The sequence below is a fragment of the Aethalodelphis obliquidens genome, unplaced genomic scaffold, assembly GCF_003676395.1.
Source record: "Aethalodelphis obliquidens isolate GAN/ISIS:26980383/991018 unplaced genomic scaffold, ASM367639v1 scaffold16, whole genome shotgun sequence".
Classification (NCBI taxonomy): Eukaryota; Metazoa; Chordata; class Mammalia; order Artiodactyla; family Delphinidae; genus Aethalodelphis; species Aethalodelphis obliquidens.
Genome location: NW_020837960.1, coordinates 14,298,531 through 14,323,307, shown reverse-complemented (window position 1 = coordinate 14,323,307; position 24,777 = coordinate 14,298,531). Strand labels below are relative to the sequence as shown.

Sequence of the window (24,777 nt, the reverse complement as noted above, 5' to 3'; positions counted from 1 at the left end):
CCTTTCCAGACTTTAAGCCTCTGAAGGCGTGGCCTGTCTTCTTCCTGTTCATTGTTACACACCTAGTGTCTAGCAGCCACTTGGCGCGCTTCTAGTAGTCATTGAATTGAATAACTATTTGTTAGTTGTTGAATAAGCAAGTAGGGTCAGAAAGGTTAAATGAATTCCCCATCATTACACAGTTATTTGTGCAAGAACTAAGATTAGAAGTCATATTTCCGGAGCCCAATCAATGATATTTCTTTTCTTACCTGTTGAGTCAAATAGATTTGTGGACATTGGTTTATGGACCTCTCTCAAGAGACAGGAATTAAATACCAGATTCAATCTGAAATAGTTAGATAAGGAAACTTGTTTCATATGTTACTGTAGAAGATATTTTCCTTTAGTTACATGCAGAAATTTAGCTTGATGAGCTTGCCAAGAACTCGTAAATACCAAAGTGTGTTCCTTAAAAACTTAAATGGACACTCCCAATGACCAGGGAATGAACCTGGGACCTCAGCAGTGAAAGCACCGTGTCCTAATCACTGGACCGCCAGGGAAGTCCCCTGGTTGTTTTAAAAGAAATATATTTTTCTGTTAAAAGAGCACAAAAGTTATACATTTTAAACATTCAATAAGAATGTGTATTACATGGTAATTGAGGAAGACATCAGGTTCTTAAAGTTATAAAATAAGTACTATGTAAATGTGAATTAGTACTAAAATTTTTTAATTCGTACTATTTAAATTATCAGTAGTCAAGGGACTTCCCTGATGGTCCAGTGGTTAAGACTCTGCGCTCCCAATACAGGGGAGCCAGGTTCCATCCCTGGTCAGGGAACTAGAGCCCACGTGCCACAACTAGAAGACCCTGGACGCGGCAACGAAGATCCCGCGTGCTGCAACTAAGACCAACTAAATAAATATTAAAAAATAAAAATAAATATTGGTCAAGATTGAGCCCTACAGTGAGCTGCACACAAAATGGTTCTAAGTCTAAACAGACTTGTGTCCTCTAACAAGACAAATTTTTTAATTCACAAATTTTTTGCACGTTGTTGGTAATTCCTTTGTAAAGAAAAACAGTCGTGTGATCCTATGATCTTTGTATTAGTTGAGGATTTAACCAAAGAAACAGAACTAGTAGTAGATATGTACGTTAAGAGATTTTTTTACAGGGACTTGGCTTATGTGATTGTAAGGGCTGGCTAAGCAAGTCCAAAATCCAAAAGACAGGCCATCAGGAAGGGAAGCCCAAGAGCGGGATGAGACTCTGTGGGCTGGGCGGAAGCTGTTGTCCACAGGTGGAACTTGTCTCTCTGCCTCATTCAGTCTTGCTTTTAAGGCCTTCTAACAGTAAGGCCCGCCAGATTATCCAGGATAATCTTCCTTATTTAAATTCAGTTGATTAGGGACTTTGATCATATCTGCAAAATCCCTTCATAGTAACACCTAGATTAGTGTTTAATTGAATAACTGGGAACTATTACCTTGCCAAGTTGGCGCACCATCATAAGAAAAGAGTTGCTTTGCCTTTTTGCAGGGTAAATGCAGAAACATTTAAATACTCAGTAAATAATTGCTAACATATAGCCAATGATAACTAATAAAGACAAAAGCCTTCAGTTACAATACAGAATTGACCATGGAGGAGATATAGGGAGCCAATAAATTTTAACTTGCTTTTATGTGCCACAAATACTGACCTGGGGAGGTATGAATTCTCATATATACCTGTAAGATGTTTCCCCCACCAAAAAAAATTCTCAGTCTCTCACATAATAAGGAACCATCTCAATGACTTTATAATAAACAACAAATAACCTACAAATGAACTCCTAATACTAGTTTTGTTTGCTTCCAAAAGTCACCTGACAGAATCAGATAAAAAAAGAGGCAAAGGAATTGACAGATTTCCTGGATCACTATAAATGTTGTAAAACCCTCATTAAGATCCCCTTAAGAAACAATACGATACAGTAAAGCCACCATTACTAGTAGCGGCAAGCCATGAAGTGGGTGGAGGTGCTTACAATATAGGTATCTGAAAGAACTTGTATCTAGAATATATAAAGAACTCCATAAATTCATTTTTTAAAAGATAAACCAACAGAAGAATGGGCAAAAGATTCTAGGTACTTAACAAAATAGGACATAAGTATGACTAATAAATACATGAAAATGTGCTTAACTTCATAGGATCAGGGAAATGGAAACAAAAAAATGCTACTACAAAACCTACCTGAATGGCTAAAGTTAAGACAACAGAAATCCCAAGTGTTGGCCTGGCTGTACGATGACCTGCTAATGGGAGTGTAACAGGCAGGGTTTGCTGAGATCGAACATATGGCCCTTCCTAATGATTCCACCCGAGGCTTACCCAACAGAAACGTGTATGTAAAACCTACATGACAATGTTCAGAGCAACACTGCTCCTAATAGCCCGAATCTGGAAACAACCCAAATGCCCATCTACAAGAGGATGGGTAAAATCAGAGTATTCATACAGTGGAATAGTCCACATTAATGAACACACTAAAACTAGATGCAGCAACACGGAGGACGACTCAAACACAATCTCGAGTGGAAGAATCAAATACAAAACATAAACTGTATAAATCATTTTGTACCATTTCATATAAGGATCCAAGCCAGGCAAAACTCATCCATGATGTTAGAAGTCAGGATGGGGTTATGGATAGCAGGGGGAGGGGCGGGCCCTAGGCAGAGGTGATTAGAGAGTCGCATGCAAGGTCCTTTAGGGGACTAGTGACACTCTCTTCATCTAGGTACTGGTTGCATGGGTGTGTTCACTTTGAAAATTCATCAAGCCATATACTTAAGATTTATACACTTTTTCATATGTGTTATACTTTAGAGAAGTTTATGTTAAAAATCTATTAAGTAATCATGATGTGGAGATCATAGATATACTACTGCATGAAGACGAAAAAATTCCTGACGTTATACCAGGATGCTTATTTGAGAGGATACAGTTTCCAGTGGCCACATCATTTATAGATTCAAGTAATGTTGTATCTCACTTAGAAACCACTTAGATGTGAAGGTGATGCATGATGGCTTGTGAGTTCTCTAATTTTGAAGATGCAAGAGTCTGGTTAAAATTATTTCTTGAAAACTTACAGCGGAAAAATTCCAAGCTGATGTTTTAAAAATATTTTTAATATGTGTCATACTAAGCTGTGAAAAATAGACACGAATTTTGTATTGAAGTGTTCATAAACATATTTCAAATTAGCCAAACAACTTTTTTTGCATATTCCCATCAGAAAAATGCAGGCTTCCTCCTGTTCAAGGTTGTCTTGTATTTGGCCACGTTGGACATACACGTTGGATGATAGTCAAAGTGGGTTTACTTTTGATGGATGAGATCATTTTCACAAACAAGTTATTTATGTATATTTTGAGTTGTAACACATGAATTTTAAACATTAATGTTTAATAAATGTTGAAAGCCAAGAAGATAAAACAGTGCTTACACCAATCTGTGTCAACATTTTTGTGCTTCTTACTTTCTTTACAGTCTTGAGAATTTGTTATGATTCAAAAACACTCTTTAAAAAAAGAATTATTATAACGATACTTGCAGAAGGAGAAAACCTGATATGTGTCTTTCCTCCGTAGGTACCTTGGGCAGCTTATCAGTTATTTCATCCTTATCAGGCTGATTCCTCATCTGAAAATGGCGTAGACAAGAGCCCCTTCACCCTCTAACTGACAGGACCGTGGAGCATAGCAAGATGCCCGTATGAAATCACTCTCTTCCTACCCAGATGTTAGTGACCAGTGCTTTAGTGCCAGTGGACTCCACAGCGAGGAGTGCTCAGGAGAGTGCACAAGACTGTGCACGGGAGTGTAACACAGCTTCTGCCTGTGTTAATTTTTATTTCATTCCCTCCTGCTAAGATGTGTATTTTTCGGCATGCTTTATAATATACATAACACTGTGGTATGTTAATACATACAATTATACGGAAATAGTTCATAGGCTGGGGATACATGCGGCAAGTGTGAGACCCCCCAAAGGTCCCTACCACATCTTTGTGTGTAAAAGAAAAGAGTCTGTGAGGACCAACACAGAATATCTGCTGTGCTATTAATTTGTACTTTGCCTGTTCCCAGGCTGCTTGGCTGTAGAAATAAAATATTTTCCTCCAGGAAAACATAGCTCATAAACTTCTTCACATCTTTTAGTAGCCCTGGCCAATCCAGAGAAAATGTCCTTTTGGTCTTCAAAGATAATAAAAGGAATCTAGATCCTTGTAGTGTTTGGCCTGAGTCCAGGACTCCAATCCAAGAGCAATGAATTTCCCATTTCCTTCTCGTCTCTTTGGCACCAGGTGTCAGTCTCCCGCCACTGGTGATGCTTAATGAGTGATAGTAGGGGTGAAGAAGAGAATCCTAGCACTTCCTCTTTGGGATGATAACAGTATGCATTCAACCAGTCAAATAACATTTTCATCTTATTGGGTTTGTTGGACAAATTCAAATATGAATGGAAAATGAGGCTTAGAGGTGAGAACTGAGTGAGACAGGAGACTTTTTTTTTTTTAATTTATCAAGATGGTATTTCAGAAAACTTTCTGAAATCTAGCTAGGGATGTGTCTGTGTGCACGCATGCACGTGTGTTTAACCCCTGCATGCAGAGTTGTAATATTGAGCACAGGTTGTTCAGGTGATGGATTGAAGGTGTATTGCCTTTTTGGTCATTGCTGGATAAACAGGATTGTTATTCTCAAAAGACTAAAACTTAGTCCTTTTGGTTTTCTTCTAAAATCATTTCAGTAAAAACACTGCCACCCAGTGTTTTGATTAGGAGAAGCACAGCAGACCACACAGTAAAAAAAAGTTTTCCAGAATAAATAGCAAATAACTCTTGTTTTTGGTTATATATAAAGAAAACCTGACGGACTATAGAAATTTCCTGTCTTCAATGTAGAATAACGCAGCCCATGTCTTGGTCATAGAGCAGAGAAGCTGTGCACAGCTGTTGGAATGATCATTTTGATTTTTAAATATAAATTCTAAAATAATCCTGCTAATAGTCCAGCCTTATTCAGTTGTTCTGAACTGGCTCATTGCACAAAGTCCAGGCTGAGGGATTATTGTAGGTGCTACCTCATAGGGTTGCTGTGAGACTTACAGTTCAAACCCTGAACAGGGCCAGTCAGGTCATAACTGCTCAATAAGCATCAGCTATTGTATTTAGTTTTCTTCATCACTTGGATCTGTGACTACTCTGATTATTAAGTTTTCTATAAGAGAACAGACACATTATTGTGGGTCTTAGGCCCTTTTCCCCACTGAAATTAGTATTTGTCTAATATGAACTTGATAAAAGAGGTTTATTAGGAAACAAACATTCAACTACAGCAGAATGGATTCTTTTTTCAGGAGTGCCAAGGAGAAAGAAATCATGTGGAGGGGGAGGGGAGAGGTCACCGAAATGAAAAGCGTTGGGCCTACAACATTGGGTCTTCAAGCCTGGGTAGCGCTTTGCAAAGCCAAGAAGAGGTGAGAGGACATTCTAAACAGCAAGCATAGCCCAGGGAACAAAGACATCAGAGACCCCGGCAGGGTTGGGGGGTAGGGGAAGACTGGCCGAGCTGCTCCAGACGATGTTAGCCGCAAATTGTTAATAGGCTGGAAAGGCATCCATGGAACTGAAACCTGTTGAACAAGTAATAGCGAGGTACTGAAGGTGCTTCCAGTAGGAAAGAGACATGCTAAGACTTGTGCTTTATTCACATTATTGTGGTCGAAGGGGAAGGTAGTAAAAATGAGGGAGACCAGATGGGCCTCATCTCGGGGAGAGCGGATGAGGGCTGGCACTAAGGTGGTAGGGATGAAGAGAGGGTGCTGGGGCTGAGAGATGTTTCTGGATCTACATGGTTTAGTGACCAACTGAAAGGGACACACCAGTGATGACCCTACAGCGTCTAGCCTGGGAGGCTGGGGAGGTGGTGAAAACACTGAATCAGGAAATACATGAGAAAAAGAAGAGGTTTGGGAAGGTAGAGGGGGAGTTCAATCTCAAATACATTAAGTTTGAAGAACCTCCAAGTGGATGACCTTCACAAGGACATCCAAGTGAAGACACCCAGAGTCACATCATTCTGGATGTCAGAGAGGAAGCAGGATCTAGAATCGTAAAGATATGTAGATTTATACATCATTGCCGCTGTTGATCACCACCAGATATCTCTGGCATGGACAGAAGAGTGCCAAGCATTCCTCCTTAAAGAAAGAAAGAAAAAAAGAACAGAAAGTGGAGACTATGAAGAAAATGGGGGAAAAAAACCCACTCTGAGACAGAAAAATAGCATCAGAAGAGAAAGCTTGGGTTTCAAGCATCAAGGGCTCAACCATCCCAAATTCTACAGGAGGATCAACTAGAACAAGGACTGAAAAGAGGCCACTGGATCTGGTCATTGGGATGGGACCCATGACGTTATTATGAGTGTTTTCAATGGAGTGGTGAGGATAGAAGGGAAAATGAATGGAAAGTGAAGGCATTTGTTCATTTGTTCCACAAATACTTATCAAGCACCTATTATATATCAGGCACTGTCCAGGCCTCAAGGATAGGGCAGTAAACAAAACACAGACTCCTGGACTCATGGAGCATGCACGCCAGGATTGTTCACAGACTACTGTTCAAAGAACATTCCCTAAGGGTCTGGGAAGACAAGAGACTAGACAGTTTTTTGAGCAGAAAGGTGAACTCAAGGGAAGTGTTTCTTAAGGGCTGGTAAGGCTTGAACTTGTGGCTGAATCACGATAGATGGAGAGGAGAGGTTGGAGAAGACGGGAGGGAGGAGGGAGGAGAGACAGAGACAGAGAGAGACAATCACACAAAATCCCCTGCAGTTGCGGAGTGGGTGTTTAACCTTGGAAGGGTGAGGGGTCATTTTTTTCCTCCAAGACAGGAAATGATTTGACAGTTCACATCTGATGGCCTCCATTTTCCCTGTAAATGAAGAGACAAGCTGAGAGCAGACTGAAGGAGATGTTAGACAGCAATTCGAAGAAGTGAATCAAAAAGTAGGAAAAGAGCCAAAGGACACAAAGTCAACCTTAACTTCCAAGCAGAGTTGTATCCAGTTAAGCAACAAGAATATGTAGCGGTGTTTTCGCTTAACACACACCTAACACACGCCATGCTCAACAGAGGCTGCGCGGAGCCTTGCTCAGGCAGCAAAGGCGTCTTCTCCTCTGTCCCCAGCCCCCAGCTCTTGTGACTATAGCAGATATTTATGTGGGGATCAAATTCCAAGAGATCAAATACTTTCTTTTACTTCTCAAAGAAAAGCAATAGTTGTTCGGGAGCGTTTATTGGCCAAGTACTCAATTTTATTTACTTTGGCAGGTCTAATCACTGGGGAAAGCAGGCAGCCTACCCCTACCCACTTTTCCTCCCCAATCCTACCCCACCCTACCCCATTTGATCCTGCAGAAATACCAATGACTGCCCCGCCGCAAATCCTCAGCCACTTTTTTTCATGAGTGTTGTTGCTACCAATTGACCTTCAAATCCAGCGTTTGAAAAGCACAGAGAATAGTAGTAAGATGGACTTTCTCCAGGTAACTGCCTCCCATTCCTTTGGTCTCATCACCCTTAGTGGCCACATTCCAGAATGCACCCCCTACTGGCCACCTCTTCCTGATGGTACTTCCCCATTCCCACCTCCATGCACCCCCACCCCCCACCCCCGGCTCCCTATCACCGAAGACCTAAGGGCTCTTACCCTTATCTCAGGGAATGTCTGCTTCTTTTAGGTATTGCCCACCTAATACCACATGCTTCTAGGAACTAGACATTCTTCTAGGTGCTTCTAGAGGAAGCCTCTAAAATATCCTATTAATGGCTTAGTGCTCACAATTTCTTTCAGCAAACAGTACTGTCCTGGAAAAATGCGTATGCTCTACCATTAACAAGGGGGAGAAAAAGGCCAGTATATAAAGTTGTACTGTGTAAAAATACATAGCAATATCTCAAAGAAAATATTTCAAAAGTTTAACAGTTCCTTTAAGGTGGGATTACTGGTGATTTTCCCCTACCTCTTTATACTTTCCCAAGTTTCTATGATGAACATGTATCACTTTGATAAACAGAAAGAAAAGTTCCCAAATTAAAAAAAAATTACAGCGATGTTTTATTAAATTGGGAGACAAAAATGGCAAGGAAACTAGAGGCTTCTTCCTGGACCTCACATCAAAGTGAGGAGTGCTTCCTCTCACTGTGCTTGTCTTGTAAATCTCTTTTTTTTCCTGCACTTTTTGCTCAGACCTTGACCTGTCTTACTTAGCATCTGAACTGGTCCCAACGAGCTCAGCTTAACAGGTTTTATTATATAAATATGCTTTCTTTTGTATCTCCAAACATCTTAAGTATTGTCGACTTTCTTTTCTTCTAACTCTAGAAACTTCACCTGGGTTAGCTCTGCTGGGAAGCCCTTCTGCATGGTGAAAAGGACATAGGCCTGACATAGCTGAACTTGACTCCGCCTTGCTCTCTCACCTGCTGTGACCTTGAACGAGTGACTTGAATACTCTGAGTCTCAGTTTCTCCTTGTTAATTTGCACTCTTAGATTAGAAGTGATAGAAGCCCAGCTCAAGTTGATTTGATGCAAAGTCACAGCCTCTTGGAAGCACTCACGGAAGGTTGGACTACCTAAGCTTCAGAAATACAGGATCCTTTACTACTGGATCCAAGAATGCAAACAGCAGAGTTTTCTCTGCTACTTCTCCCTGCATGTCATTTTTATCCTCTAGGTGTTTTCCAGGTTTTATGCCTTCTGTCTTCAGTCACCAGGAAAGAATTAAAATCCTGCAAGAGACTTACTGGTCAATTGTGAACAGGAGGGCTGCTCCTCAGCCGGGTGGGCAGCATCAGTTAAGAACCACATAGAGAGGGACTTCCCTGGTGGCACAGTGGTTAAGCATCCACCTGCCAATGCAGGGGACACGGGTTCAAGCCCTGGTCCGGGAAGATCCCACACGCCACGGAGCAACTAAGCCTGTGCGCCACAACTACTGAGCCTGTGCTCTAGAGCCCGAGAGCCGCAACTACTGAGTCCATGTGCCACAACTACTGAAGCCCATGCACCTGGAGCCCGTGCTCCGCAACAAGAGAAGCCACAGCAATGAGAAGCCCGCGCACCGCAACAAAGAGTGGCCCCCACTCGCCGCAACTACAGAAAGCCCGCGCGCAGCAACGAAGACCCAATGCAGCCAAAAATAAATAAATAAATAATAATTTTAAAAAAGAACCACATAGAGAATGCCCCGGCGGTACAGTGGTTGGGGCTCTGCGCTCCCACCGCAGGGGCCACAGGTTCAATCCCTCGCTGGGGAACTAAGATCCTGCATGCCACGCAGTGCAGCCCAAACAAACAACAAACAAACCCATACAAAACCTCATGGTATAGGATGCAGGGTTAGTTCCTAGAAGCACGTGGTCTTAGGCGGCAACCCCACGGGTGTCTACTACAAGTCCCTTCCTTATTGCATTTTGGTAAGAGCTTTTTGAGATAATGTATGTAAAGTTCATTACCTCCTCTAACTGGCACGTCTCCAATGCCTACTACATGATAAGTGCTTTCTAAGCAATGGAGGGAGAATCAGCAGAGAACCAAATAGAGAAGCAGCCTTGTTTTAATGGAGCTTATAGTTCAGAAGAAACACTTGACTCACAGTAACCACTCAATACATATTGGCCATTAAGGTGGCCCATTAGCATGTGAGTGTGGGGAGTAGAGAGAGTTCTTTAGAGTGAAATCCTGCATACACACACACACCCTCAACGGGACCTGATGTCTGCCAGCTGACTGCCAGTGGAAGATGGAAGATTAGATAACCAGTCCCACTGGGGTCACTGCTGCCCCATCTCTCAGGTTCACTCAGGAAGAACTAGGAAGTCCCCAGATGCAGCTGTTGGCTAGAATTCAGTCTCTGGGACAGTCCCCAGCTGTGGCCTATGCCATATGGCTGAGCTGCACGGGTGACCCTAATGCAAACATGCCCCTGCCAGGCTCCCCCAGTACTCCCGCTGCCATCCCTTCCCTTGTCCTTCACACATTCCCAGTTGCTCCAGCCAACTTACAATGCAAAGTGTCTGTGAAGCACTGGACTTCTGTAATGCGCGAGAGACCAAGAGGGCTAAGCTCTCGGAGGTGGGCACAGTTGAAGCACTTTTAGTCAGAACATCACAGGCAAGGCATAGCTCTTCCTGACTCCGTAGATACGGGTCTTAAACGTAGAGGCCCTGACACTGGTCTCTGCTGTCCCTGCTCAGGCTGTGAGTCTCGAGTCTTGTGCGCTCTGTGTGGGTTAGGACGAGAAGGCAGAAACGACATGTCACGGTTTTCCCTTGACTTCCTCAAAGCAGCTGCTCTTCTACCAGAGGTGGGCGGGACGTGTGGGGAAAATGGTAACACCGACCCGGATTTATGGGAGGTATAATCAGGAAGCCACTTCACTCCCTGAGGGTCAGATTCCACAGGAGGCAGCTGAGAGAGAGGACCAGACCCTGGGGTTTCACAACATGCGCCACATTCAGGTTTCCTTGAAAACACTTCTGGAGCCGCCAGCCGAGGGACAGGTGGAGACACCTGATGTACACCTGGACTCCACCATGGCAACTGACGGGGAAGTCAATCAGAAGATGGTTTGTACAAATTCAAAGTTTTAATGGCTGTTAAATCATAAAAGGAAGGGTATTTGCACCGTGCACATTGCGTTCACTTAGGGCGCTGTCAGCCGGCCACATGCATCTTATTGCACATACGAACAATGGACGAAGATCTTGAAGACGTCTTAGCCATACGAGGACTGCATTTCGAAGAAAAAAAAGCCATTTTACAAAACATTGAAGCCATTCATATTATACAGCCAACCGCAAGAAAATACTGAAAATCAATATCAAAAGAAATATTTTAATTTTGAAAAAGAAAATCTCTCAAAACAAAGATTACAGAGCTTCATGTTGCCATATATACATGTAAAAAAAAAAAAATTTCAGGACCCTGCATTCTCAATGCCCATCAAGGTGCAGTCATCTAAATTCCTATTTCTATAATCAACCTCTGACTGTCGCTTACACTGAATACGCTCTTTGTTCAGAGTGTTTTCTTTTTTACACCATTATGCTATTGGACAAAACAGGTATTTGTGCAGTACAGGAAAATATTAAAATATATTTTAAACTCGGTTAAAGTGCACAGTACATTTGATAGGAAGTAACTGCTAGCTGCCAATCCAAATGACTATTTTCAGTAACCCCTCCCTCCTTGCCTAGACAGGAGGGCAGCCTTGGCGTTGGCTGATGTAAGTCTGTGTTCAATTTCAACGCATACTGTCCTCCTGGTGTCTTTTCTTTTGTGTTCGTCTTTATACTTGGCTTATAACTTGTGGCTGCTGCTCTAAAAACTTACAATGGCTTTTCACAGAGGTGACGATGCAGTCAGCATTCGCAAGATTTTGAAAGACGAATTACTGGGCTGTCTGTAACTGCAGGGCGAGTGCACACGCACGTAACTGCCTAAGATAGGTTGTGTGTCTGTGAAGTCTTATGTGACTCTCTCAGACCAACACGGACCCCTTTCCTTAGCTGGATTTTCTCTAGTCGTTGCTTTCTCTGAACTTGCTCCCTCCTGGGCCACTCAGCCTCACAAACGCTACTTACTTCACCTTCTCCTGAGCCCGCCTTGCTCTTGCAGGCAACTACTCCGCCAATTTACTGACTCACTCCCGCGGTTTCACACCAGAGGCTGTGAATCTTTCCGTGTTTGACGGACTACTTTGAAAGCCACCAACTAAGCTGCAATAAAATAAGCACGTCTACATCTCAGAATAGTTTCCTCTTTCAAAACGGGCAGCTGCAAAAAGTGCTGGTCTCCCGATCCAAGTCCTATATACCTTCAGTTAATTCTTGACCACTCTCCACCGAAGCGGCCCTTAAAAAACTTCTTGGTTAAACGATAACCTTTTTCTCATCTCCACTTTCCTATACCACTTCCTTATTCTCTACCTTTGGTGCTACACTTTTAATTACCCAAGTTACAGTGCAAAATTACACTACAAGACACATGACGCCAACACTTGTTACTTCTTCATGTTAAAACGTGAATGTTTTGTGCATAGCAAAGTATGAACCCAAAAAAATAACTGTTCACATTTTATCTTCAAGTTTAATATGTCTTTTTTTTTTCCATCACAGCTATTTACAAACAACTTTGGGGTGCTCTCTTGATTTCTGTCAGTTCATTATATCAGGGGACAACAGGGCTGCTGGAATGTAGGAAGCTGGATGGAATGCAGAAAATATAAATAAGACCAATGTTCCAGAAACCAAAGTATAAATAACGCCTCCCCCAGAAAATAGTTCTTGTCACAGAAGCACCTGCTTTTTGCTTAATTTTTTTTTTTTTTGAGTCATATACACCAGAAAACATGACTATGGAGACCTAGAACTACTTGCACACCAAAGAGGATAGAAAATAACTCAATATTTATAATATTAAAATAAAGTGTTTAACCACAAAAAAGCAGTAATAAAATAGTTTCCTAATTTACAATTTGCATCCAAAGGATGAATAACAACTCACTAATAAATAATATTTATATAAATATTTTGTATGTCGAAAATAGTTTTTTTAAAAGGCAATGGTCTCAAGAAACTTCTTGAAAAATTTGGTGGCAAAAAACCTGACTGCAAGTTCCCCTCCCCACCCCCCCCAAAATACACATTGCGTTTGGTTTTAATAAAACAAATGCATCTTGCTGCAAAACGGCTGTGCTTGGTGTTTTGGTAATGGCAGTGGGTGAGCATGGAAGGGATGAAGGAGGTTGTAGAAGGCATTGATGAGCTGCTTGGTCCTTCACAACCAGCTCCCTCACGGGGTTTTAGGCAAATACCTGTCAGGTCTTAATGTCAGAGTCAGTTATGAAAGGTAGAAAATCTTCTTTTGTGTCCTCCCGTCAATTCAACTAGAGTCGGGGAACTGACAAGCAGTGAGTGGGAGGTTGGAGGGGGCAGGTGCTGAGAGGAGAGTTTAGGATCTCTGACCGGAAAAACGTCTGAGCCACGACCCAAAGGAGAGGAGTTGGTCTCATGTGAATAGAGCCTTTGTTACAGTTACATCTAGCAATGCTTGAACGGTGATGCCCACTTTGACCAGGCCTTTCTCTTCAAGGATGTGATGGGGCAGACACAGTTTTTCCTAAAAGGAAGAAGAACAAAGCATTGATTTTTAGATGACTGGAATCTAATTACAAAATCTCGAGATACCACTGACAGGAGTTAAGTCGAGCTCTGAAGTATGCCTATCTAATCACTTCAGACTGTGCTCTCTCCCTAACTTTCAACTCATTTTGCAAAGACCTTTCCTGTGTTTGCAAAGAAAACAATGATTTTCCACAAGTGAGGGTTGTTCTAGAAAGACTTCCAATCATCCTGAAATGTGCAAAAGAGCTAAACATTTTTTAAAAACCTTGACACTAAATAAGTGAGCTACATACCGTCAGCTGGAAACCACCCACCAAGAACATATTAGCTTATATTCTTATACAGCAAAACTTCACATAGCCTCTCACGCATTTTAAAGGAACTTGAACACTCATTTATACAGACCACACACCATTCTACTGACCATAAATCTTGATTTAGTTCATTTTATTTCCTGTGATCTCTGGAATGGAGGCATGCTTTCTTCACAGTTTATGAACAGCCTTGTAAATAAGTAATTTTAACCACAGAGTTTAAGAGCCTGCCTTTTAAGACTCTTTTATAAAACTGTCAAAGACACAAATATCCTGCTACTTTCTCATACTGTATTTTTGCTCTTGGGAAATGTCCAGCACATACTGCTCAAGGAAGATAACCAAGGCGGCTCACTCCCTGTGTGTGGCACCCCGCACGCTCAACCACCAGTTTACAAAAGAGCAAAAACAAAATAATTTTACACTTTTGTCATTTGACCCTGGTCTGATACCATACAAGGGAATCTCCTTCCAGAGTGTGTCTCCCTGGCTGGGAAACAACTCCACAGCAAACACTCCCTCTCATCTACCCAAAGATGGTGTGTTTTCCACAGTCCAATAACCACCGGTCTTAAGGACAGTTGAAATTGGGAGCTGCGTCAAGCCCCAGGCGGTGGACACAGTGTTTAACACGAAGCCAATCAGGTCTCCGATCAGCACTGCTTCCTTGCAGTTCTCTTGCTGGAGGAATCAGGTATTCCTGTTGCGTCAATGCAGGACTGTCCACTAAGTACCCCAGATGCGGGCACTGTGCTCTTAAAAAGGTCATCCAAAGACACATCGTGACGTCTCCAAGAACCTGTTCCACAACCTCGAAATGCTGGTGGGCTCTACGCTCGCAGTCTTACCATCCCCCATCCCTCCCACTTCCCTAACTTATGGTAAATTCAGAGTATCTCAAACTCTGACTCCAGGCCTTGAGAAATGGCCACTTGTCAATATAAAACAGCTGATTCTTTACAATACAATTTAAACAATTATTTCAAGTGGCTGCTGTGTATCAAACAGGATTATCTTGTCATCAGTGGTGTGTTGAGGGGAGGCAACTTTATGCTGCTTGCCAACTTAGCAGCCAAACGTCAGCCTGAGAAAGAATCGGAGGTTCTGTCTGAGTTGTGACAGGGCACTAGGCCAGGATGGACGGTGCTTCCTCCTTCTGCCGCAGCCAGAGGTCAGTGTGTACCCTTTCCTGACACCTTCTGCTTGCCATGGGCTTGTGAAATCAGCCGAATTTCATTTCATTGGTAAGGCTGGTCCCACGGGGGCAGCGATATATTTTCCTCATTCTTATGGCTCCCACAGCACCCCAGTAGGATATTATAAATGGCTGCTAATTATGGTTAAGTTCCTGGTACAAGGTATTACTTGGGGAAAAAAATAAGTCTTCACTTTATACCATATGCTAAAATCAATTTGAGATGAGTTGAAGAGTTAAATGTTAAAAAACGTCCACAACATTCCTCCCAATAACATATAGATACGTATTTAATATTTTCTCTGGTAAATGGATGGGGATGAAAAGGTGATATAAAAATCACAAAGGAAAAGATAAAAACAATTGATCACCTGAAAGTATACAGCTTCTGTGTGTCAAAAAAAAAAAAAAAATTAAAGGATACACAACGAACTGTAAAAAAAATTATTTGCGTCAAATTACAATGGGTTTTATATTGACACATAAAAGCTCAACAAATCGGTGAGAAAAACACTGAGATCAATAATGCAGCACGACTGGGCAAGGAACGTGAATAGAAATTTTAAAGCAACAGATTTGCCCAAGGCATTCCGAACAAGGTATTTTGCTTCTTGACCTGTGTTCCCCTATGTTTAGTCACAAACGTTCCTGAATTCTAGAACTAAAATTTGCACAAAGCCTAATCGCTGTGCAACATGGCTTTGAGGGGGCTATCCTGAGTCCTGCTTGAGCTGTGACATGTCTCCACTGATGAGTGGTGGGGCCGGTGGTCTGCAGAGTTGAGTTTCCATGCTCGAGGTCATGCTTGGGAAGGGCTGGGGCTCCAGAGAAACAAGGGTGGGAAGATACTGAGGCCTTAGCCTCCTGCTGACAGGACGTTGGAGGTGTCACACACCGAGTCAGCTTAAGGTCATCCCCTCTCCCAGGCATTTCTCACCTTCCTGGTCTCCTCATTCCTAAACCAGGTGCAGAGTTCAAAATTCTCCCTTCCACCCTTACAGCTGGTGACAAGGAGTAAATAAAAGACATAAAAAGGTATCCCTTGCATCCTTTCTGGCTTTCTCTTTTAATTCAGACTCTAAGAAGCCCTGAGGTGCCCTCAGATTACATTATAGGGTTGGAGGTACCTACGAAGACTAGCGTCAGATCATAGAAACCTTATGAAAACATGGCAGTTGTGGTTGTTCTATCACAGGACTGGGAGGGAGACTGATGGGAATCATGACTTCAGATGCTGGTTGACAAGACAAGCAAGGGGAGCCTGCCAGAAATACGGAGGGGCTTTGAGGATGGCTAGAAGGCCACCTCCATCACACTAGTCCTGTCGCTGCATATCCCATGGGGGAGGGGATCCCTGAAGTGAGCTACAAGTTGTGATGGGGAAGGAACTGCTGTGGATTTATAGCTTGATGGGAAATGACAGAGAAGGGTCACCTCACCTTGTATATAATGGATCTAAAGGAGAGAGGTGAATATCTACACTGAGTTTAAATGCATCACAATTTCATTGTTAGAGGAGATGAGTGGCTTTCATTGAGAATGCAGCAGCAGACTGCTCTACGATACCCATGAGCTCTTTTTGTTGTGTTTCTTCTTAAAGCACAGAACAGAATCATAAAGCAGTATCCTGCATAAAAATATTCTGAGCCCCCTCTGAAGGACTCGTCCTGTCCTTCGCATTGTTTCTCCAATGGCGGAAACAAATATTCACTCTTACGCCCTCACCCACCCCTCTTCTGAGCCACAACAAGCAGGGCTGGAAAAGGCAGGTGAGCCATAAAGACTAAATTCCAACTTTGCAAGCCTTCTGGGGGCACCTCCTACAGGCCTGGCACCAATGCTATGGATTTGCATTGGTCTTTTCTTTATGACTACTCTGCGAGGTAGATACAATCTCTCTACTTTGCAGAGGAGAAAACTGAGATGTAGAGAGTTTAACTTTGCTCAGGTCACACAGCAGGTTAAGTACTGCAACCAGGATTTGAACTTGTGTCTCATCTTACAGCTGGGGCCCCTTCCACGACATCATGCTGCTTCCCGTAAGGTCCTTGACCAACCAGTGAGCAGGTCCTGTCTGTGCCCAGGAGATAGGAAGAGGCCCCTGGCCCCTCGGAGTCCTCTCCAGGCCAGTCCCACCAAATTCAACGTCAGGTGGGCATCAGAGAACCCTCAGCTCGGGGAAGGGCGTTAGCTCTGTCACTTAGCTCATTTGGTTTCTCTTCGCAGTGAGGGCCAGACGTCTTGTTCTGGCGGCAAATGGCCCATGGGAGCAGGCAGATCGCCATCACCGCCTGGCTCTCCTTCTTCTATAGTTTCTTACGCTCTCCAGCAGTCACAGGCCTCCTGCCAGGCCACCGCTAGACAAAATAAAGTCACCCATGCAGCACTCTTCATGGTGTTCAGTCTGCTTCTAAAATGTAAAGTCCTGGCACTAACGGATTGAACCTTAAAACAAAACTGTCTGCATCATTTTCATGTAAGAGAACTGCAGTTCCTGCTTTGCCGTGTGAGGGCTCCGAGGGGCAGCTTCTTCCGATGTGAAATGCAGACCGTGTCAACCTCTTCCAGACAGAGAGGATTTCTTGTCACTCTTCATCTGATTCTCTGCTTTCCAGCCGCGCTACTTTCTAGTCCTTCTTTCTAGAACATTTATTCTCTACACACAACTACCCCTTCTCTCACCTCCCTAATCCATACACCCTTCACCTGGCTATTCCTGCACATCTTTAAGGCCTCAGTGCAAACATCACGGTTCTAGGAAGGCTTCAGAGATCACCCACTCCCATCAGGGTTGGGCCCCCCTGTCCACGTGTTTCATATACAGAATCTTGTATCTGACCTATCACAGGACCTTATCACATTGAATTCTTCTTTATTTGTCCACTAGATCCACTACACAGGGTCCAAATACCTGCAGGCCGATCCAGCCCATAGCCTGTTTTTGTAAATAAAGTTTTATTGAGACACATTTACGAGCGTCTGTGGCTACTTTCACACTGTAGCAGCTGAGCTGGGTAGTCCTAACAGAGATGGTATGGCCCCCAGAGCCTACAATATTTACTGGCACTTTACAGAAGAAGTTTGCTGACTCCTGATTTTTGAAGACAGGGTCACGTGTCATGGTCACCTTTTTATCCCCAAGAGGGGGTCTTGTACAAAGGGTGCTCATTCAATATGTGAGGAGTGAATGAATGAACACAATCATAAACAAAATCCAGTGAAAAAGCAAGGAACTGGACCCTCATAGTCTTAAGGAGAAAAGCGTACATTCTATTATATATATCTGATAGTTTATTGAGAACTAATTTCAAAATCTGAAGCCTAATTTTAAAAACCTAATCTCCTGAAAGAAAATCACATTAAAATATTTTTCACCTCATCCGGAACCACTTTCAAGCTCCTGAAATTTTAATATACTGTCCATGACTTTTACCCTGTAGGTGAAACGCCCTTTTTCCTTATGACAGAGACCAGCATGGATTATAGAGAGATAACCCTAGCCACTATGCCCTAAATTTAATTTCTCACTCACAAATGACTAGTATCAGGATATCAAATGCCTTTACTTATCTACTCATTGACGAAACTCCTACTCAGCTGTCTTGCTTTTGAGCTCTGTAGGGCCCTTCCCCCCAGCACTGTTTTATATGTCTCTCCCCAAGTACAATGAGCTGCATACGAACCACAAATCCATAACGAGAAGGAACTAACAGAACTTACTTAGTTGTCACCTATTTTGGCAATCCTGACATGGAGTAGCAAGTTGCTACCAGCTGGAAGAACTGGAGAAAGAGAACTTTCTATTTCAAATAGATCTTTCTATTTCAAAAAGAATATGTAAATAAATGCTTGGTAATTTTTATCAGGCATTGTAAGTACTGAAAAAAAGGTCTTCCTTGTGAGAGGAAGATTTAGTATGCGCATATAAATCACCCAACCACCTCTCAGATGACAGGTGGGTTGGCCCAGTATCCCTAGTCACCTGGCAATGGCAGGCATCATGCTAGCCTATGAGTCGGTGTGTGAGTACCTTGGGGAAGAACCATGCGGAGGCTTAATAATACTCTGAATAGAAATGAGTAGCCATGGACAAGACAGTTCATTCCAAGCTTTGCCTAAAGGGCTAAATTAACTGTGCTCTGCTTGTTACCAGACTACTTGATGAAAAAATACCACCTAACAGATCCCCAGAGGAGCAACGCATTAGGGTACAGATACACTAATGACATGAGAGGTGAAGGTGTATCCAAAAAATACTTTGGATGCCAGAACTGAAATATGAACACGGCCAAAGAACCATGTCAAGTCAGCGCTGAAAGTTAAATCTGATCTCCCAGGATTGCGCTCCTCAGTTTTCACTGACAGAATTTTCTTTCAGGTGGTCACCCGGTAAGTCATCTCTCTTCTTCCCCTGTGCCCCCCACCCACTTCAAGAAGAAAAATCCAAACAGCTGGACAGAAGCGCTGAGCGCGACTCTGGATACACACAAATTAACGTACTGATGGGCCCATAAAAACCTGGATCTGTCACCCAACATGTGTTTATTAAGCAACTTATGGCTCAGGGTGCTCGTCAGACATCGTACAAAGGGATTTTATTGTGTTACAGACTGAAGAGTACAAGATAGCACCAAAGGCAATTCAGTACATCTGCGGGTTACTTATTACACAACTGACGTTAGATAACTTCCGCATACTCTGTATTTCACCAATCAACCCAAAACCAGGAGGGAAAAGCTCAGTGAACTCAAGATATTATCATGTAAAGAATGTCTCCTGTTAGAAAATCTCACCTCATTTACCAACAAAGGATCTTTATAAATATATTCTTCTAACTATGTGACCTTTCCACATCCTCAAGTCCCCTGGATTCATGGAAATGTTCAGAAAAATAAAATTATCTTCTTAGTAGCCATCTAGAAAGACTGTTTCCATGTGAGTAAACTAGAAATTTATCTTGAGGAAGTGAACCCCATCATCCCCCCCACACACACCAATTTAAGAAACAATATTTGGCAACCAGAGGTAAACAGAAGCACAGGGGAGTCTGTCTTCACCTTGGAGCAGGGCCGTCTCATATTATAAAACGACATCCCAGAACCAGGAATATCTTGTCCTAGATAAGATTCTAATGTCTTTTTTCTTTAATGGCAAACTGATCACATTGCTCCGAAAGCAGATATAGTTATTAATATATAATCCTTTAAGCTTACTTAAACATAAAAGCAGGTTGCTAATGTCACTGGAAATCAAAGGTTAAATGGAAATTTCAAGTCACCGAAGAAACTACATTCTTCTAAAATAAGAGCAATCTTATTGGTTCCTGTCATAGTAACCCCAACCCTAGGCCCAAGAATGTTCCATGACTCACGGCTTTATTTGAAAATAAATACTGTCAAATCCATCACATTCTAGACCTGAAGTTATGATGTGATGTAGCAAAAAAAAAAAAAAAAAAAAAAAAAAAAAGCGAAATGACCCATTACATTATTTAAAAATAGAAACTCTTTTTGGAAAATGCTTTTCTAAGAGCCTCGGTCAGAGTAGACCAAACAAGGAATTAAGTAGAACTACGCAGAAAGAGTGGTGTGCCGTGGATCCTCCAGGGGGCACTCTGACTGCGCCGGATCCTTCCTCCCCAGCGCCCTTCTGCACAGCCCTGTCTCAGGCAGCAGGGCAGAGGGGCTCACTCAGGGTGGAAGTGGGGGGTCACCCTCCCTGGTGCCCTTCACAGCTCCTGCTGCAGGAAGCAGGGAGGAAGCCAGCTGGCTGGCCAGCAAAGGAGTCATTCTCCAGATGGTATTTTTCAACTTGGTCAACAGCGGCATTATTAAAGATCGTTATAGGCCAAACTGGACCCCCAATGCTGGCTTTCTGTCTTCCCTCGACAGTTAAATCGCCCAATCCTGAATTAGGAGTCGACTTAAATACTGACCCAATGGCAAGATTTTCATACGCTAAATCCCCTCTGCTCCTGTTCTGGAACCTTCTTCGGCTCTACCCAGGGCAGCAAAGCTCACTGGGAGAGAGAAGAGGCACTGCAGAGCACTGCTGCTGGCACTATGGGGATGAGGAGGCAAGAGGTGTGGATACACTCTGTCCTCACTGTTTCTCAGCAAGTGAGAGAAACTATCTAATGGGAGCTGCTTTCTACAAAGTTTGTGCTTCTGGAAAATCTGATGTGGAAACGTTCGGCTTCAAAACTCCAGAGACTACTGAAGAGATGACAGGGATGGAAGTTTGCAAGGCAAAGGCCCAGAGGGAGGAAGGACCCTGTCGTGGAGCAGGGCGACAGAGCAGAGTGTAGGGATGCACACGCGGGCATTACGCAGACAGAACATTCCAGCGGTAAGTGATATATATCAGCACTACAAAGAGAATATGGACAAGACAGAAGCTTATAAGGTCCCTGGAGCGGAGGGCAGAAGTTGGTTGTGGGGCTTTCTCCCCGAGTGCCAGCAGAGTGTCAACAGTCTTTCGAATGTGACGAAAATCCAACTGCAGGATGTCATACGGAGAGCAGAGGTCAGCCTATTCCGAGGGCAGCCATCAGAACAGAAAGAGACAGTGCATACAATTAAAAATACACAGAACAACGGCTAAAAAGAAGCACACATTTTTAGTTACTAGCAAATGGCAAGAGTAACCCCTTATTTCAAGCAGGTAAAACCCGTTCCACCACAGGTTGTTTAATTAATTACAAAAAGCAGCATACCCAACACAGTTTATGCAAATAGGACAGAGAAATTCCTCAGCCAGATCTCACTATCGAGGAATAGAAGGTTCTGTAACTTATACATCCTTCTGGTATTCAAACAGTTTTAATATTTAAGTGGTATCATGAGTCAGCAATGGCATAAGAATAAGAGCTTTGCACCTGGGACATTGAGGTCTTCACTATACTAAAGGGAAAAATACAAACTTAAAAATTGAATCCCCACCTTTCCTCACCATTCTCTTAGTGCATTTTTTACCCTGGTCTATGAAGACTGAATATAAAGTATTTCTCTCCGAAAGGTTATACATGCGCCTCATTTGTTTTCCTTTTAGGATTATTGATAAACTCTGGGGAATGCTAGTTTTAATCATGTGCCTACATGTGCCCAAAAACTACATTAAATTTCACATTTTTACAACTGGACATAAACCAAAAGTTTAGAAGAGGCTTCTTGGATCTGCAGTTAGAATAAAAGTACATTCCTGCATAGAGGAATTGTGTAAATTTCTTCACCACTGAACAGGTATGTGTAGGGGGAGGGGCGGGGACAACAGGCCTCCGCGTTTTGTCTACTTGACAGTCACCACGTAAGGAGGCAGAATTCCTACTTTATCAACTAAACGCACAAATAAGATAGTCCTATGAGTTGACCTCTGGATGCCTACTGCTATCAGGAAGCAAATGGTTTTCTGATACCCTGAATTCCTGAACCAGAAATGACCGCAGCTTCAAATTAAAAATGATTATAATTGCTATGTCAGTAGGTACCAAAGTTCTGGCTTTGTTTCCAAATTAAACAAGGATTGAAAATATCTGTGATATATTTCATAAATGCAGCTTTATGTCCAAATTAGGCAAAGCATTTAAAAAATATATATATTATATATTTTATAATATACTTTGCAACAATATTGCCCTTTGTTTTAGCATCACTGCTAAGCAGATGCAAATCACAGAGCAACTGAAAGATGATACTTAGAGGTTCTGTCTTGCACGTATCTTCTGCAGTTAGCTTGATGCCCTCTGGTAAAGAGGGATAATCAATGTAAGTGCGTTGAATAAGATTATAAACCTCCTAATCTTAAGTTATGAAGGTAGAGATCCTCTTAACAAAAGATTTTTTTAAGGATATTAATAAATCATGTTATATCTATTCAGACTGTGCATCTTTTCTCAGGGCATTTAGAGGAATCAAGCTACCACTGTTATTTTCTCAAGAATTAAAACAGCTACACATAGAATGGATTTCACTGTGACAGAGATGCTGATCAGGAATTAACAGATGGGGAAACATCTAAGAGAAGGAGTTTTCTATTGCAATAAGAATTTTCTATTGCAATGGTGTGCTTAATCAGTGAACTCTGAGCAAAACAGACATAAGACAGAAGGCATATGCACACTAAAATGTGATTGTCACCAAAGTGGTATTTCCATGTTAAAAGCAAATCATTTTATCTCCAGGATGTATTTCAATACATTTCGCAGAACCCTACGGAAAATGTCTGGTCTGCTCCCCAGCAACTCCATCAAAGAACTAAGAATTAGATTGTCTGCAGTTTCCAGTGTATCTATTCAGAAGTACACTTCTCGCATGGGTAGGCAACACAGACCATTCTTCTCAATCTGGAAATAATTTCATGATGCCACAGATTCTGGGCTTTATTCAGATTAAAGTGGGTAGAGCTTAGACTCACAGTCTACAGCGGGTGGTTTAAATTAAATCACGATCTCTGAAGAAAAATGTACGGGTCTAAGATTGGCTGGGAGGCAAAATCTGAAGCTTCATAACGTGTGGAGTGTGGGCTACTCTCTGATTCTACCCCCCATCACACAGCCCATGGCCGTCAGATCAGTCCCTCAAGGATGCTATGATGGGAAGCCAGGGCTGGAGTTGCCAGGGGAACCTGGGAACTTCAGCTTTCCAGGTTTCAGTCTTAATAAGAGGGACTTACAGATTATACTTTATTTTTTTCTTATAATTAAAATAGGAAAACACTAAAAAGGAAGGAAATTTAAAGAGGCCAAATTTCACCATGTATTTACAGAGCATTAGTAATTACTGCAAGGCATTTAAAAAACATAGTTAATACACTCAGAGTCCCGAGAGGCAAGTGCAGATGCTAATTCCCGTTACAGTGAACAGAAATCACAATCGCCAGAAGTTAACTGATTCTCATACAAGTCAACACAAGAGTGTGTGACTAAGAGTACTATTAAAGATTAACTCAGGTTCCCCAAATACTACAGATAGAAATAAAAATGTACACAGATCTATCAAAAGGTCTAATTTACAGGCATTCTGAGTATAATACAGACTAAATTCTAAGAAATTTAGAATATATTTATTTAAATTTGATTTTGAAAGGCAGTATGCTTATAAATATTGTTTATTTAAATTTAATTTTGAAAGGCAGTATGCTAACAAAGTATTTTTAATCTAAAACGTCATAGCACAAGAATGTTGATGGTCATTCTGAAAATGTAAAGCCCTAACTGACAAGGTGTAATTTGGCAGAGAGAGGAGCAAGGTAGGAAAAGGTTTCCAGAGTTTTCTCCAGATATATAAGAACTAATCACCAATTTTATGCACTTAGTAACTCTAATAAGCTAATTCATCTAGAAATGCAATTTCAAGCTCTTTGAAGATGCTGCTTCGAGAAAGTATTTGTTCTCAACCATGTACCAATGTCAGACCACTGACCAGAAGTGGCTCTACCACCAGGAGACACACAGGGGGAAAGGATTCTTACATGAATGGTGATACACACCTACTAACCATTGGAGATGACTGGTCTTACAAGCTACAGACTGGCTCTTCTTAATGCATTAGGGATTTAAAAATTTACATTAATAAAATAATAAGTTGGTGTCCATCTGCACCTCTGATCATCCAACCTCGGAAGTAACCAATGTAAATGGAAACTTAAAATAAATCTTGTAATAAGAATCTCACCATCCCCCAAAACTGTTTATTAGTTATGACTTAAACTGATATTAAAGTCATTGATTTGGGGGAAAAAAGAGACAGAAGGTTCAAAGAGGCGAAGGAATTCGTATCTCCTATTCTCAAGATTAAAACAAACAAAAAAGGTAGCTTCAATTTACAGAACGTCTTCCAATTTAAAACTTCAGATCATTTACATAAACTGTCCTAAACCCTCACAACAGATATAAAGTAGGAAAAGTTTTGCAAGTACTTTCAAAAATAGTATCTCCTTATAAAAGTCAACAAAATACAAATATGAAAGGCACTGCAAAGAAGACTCAGCCACAATTCCACCTGTATCAACGCAATCATCGTTAGCATCTCAGTG

General features: G+C 42.0%; 1 protein-coding gene across 7 annotated transcripts in view; it reads right to left on the bottom strand.

Annotated features, from left to right (window-relative positions):
* Window positions 1-295: 295 nt before the first annotated feature.
* LRCH1 (leucine rich repeats and calponin homology domain containing 1) overlaps window positions 296-24,777 on the bottom strand; it is a 200,131-nt gene continuing 175,649 nt past the window's right edge. For 3 of the 7 annotated variants that reach the window (XM_027116253.1, XM_027116255.1, XM_027116261.1), the window contains one exon: window positions 13,240-21,276. In XM_027116253.1, coding sequence (XP_026972054.1) covers window positions 21,070-21,276 — 207 coding nt within the window. In that variant the 3' untranslated portion in view covers window positions 13,240-21,069. The other 4 variants (XM_027116254.1, XM_027116258.1, XM_027116256.1 and 1 more) reach the window with 3 other exon arrangements.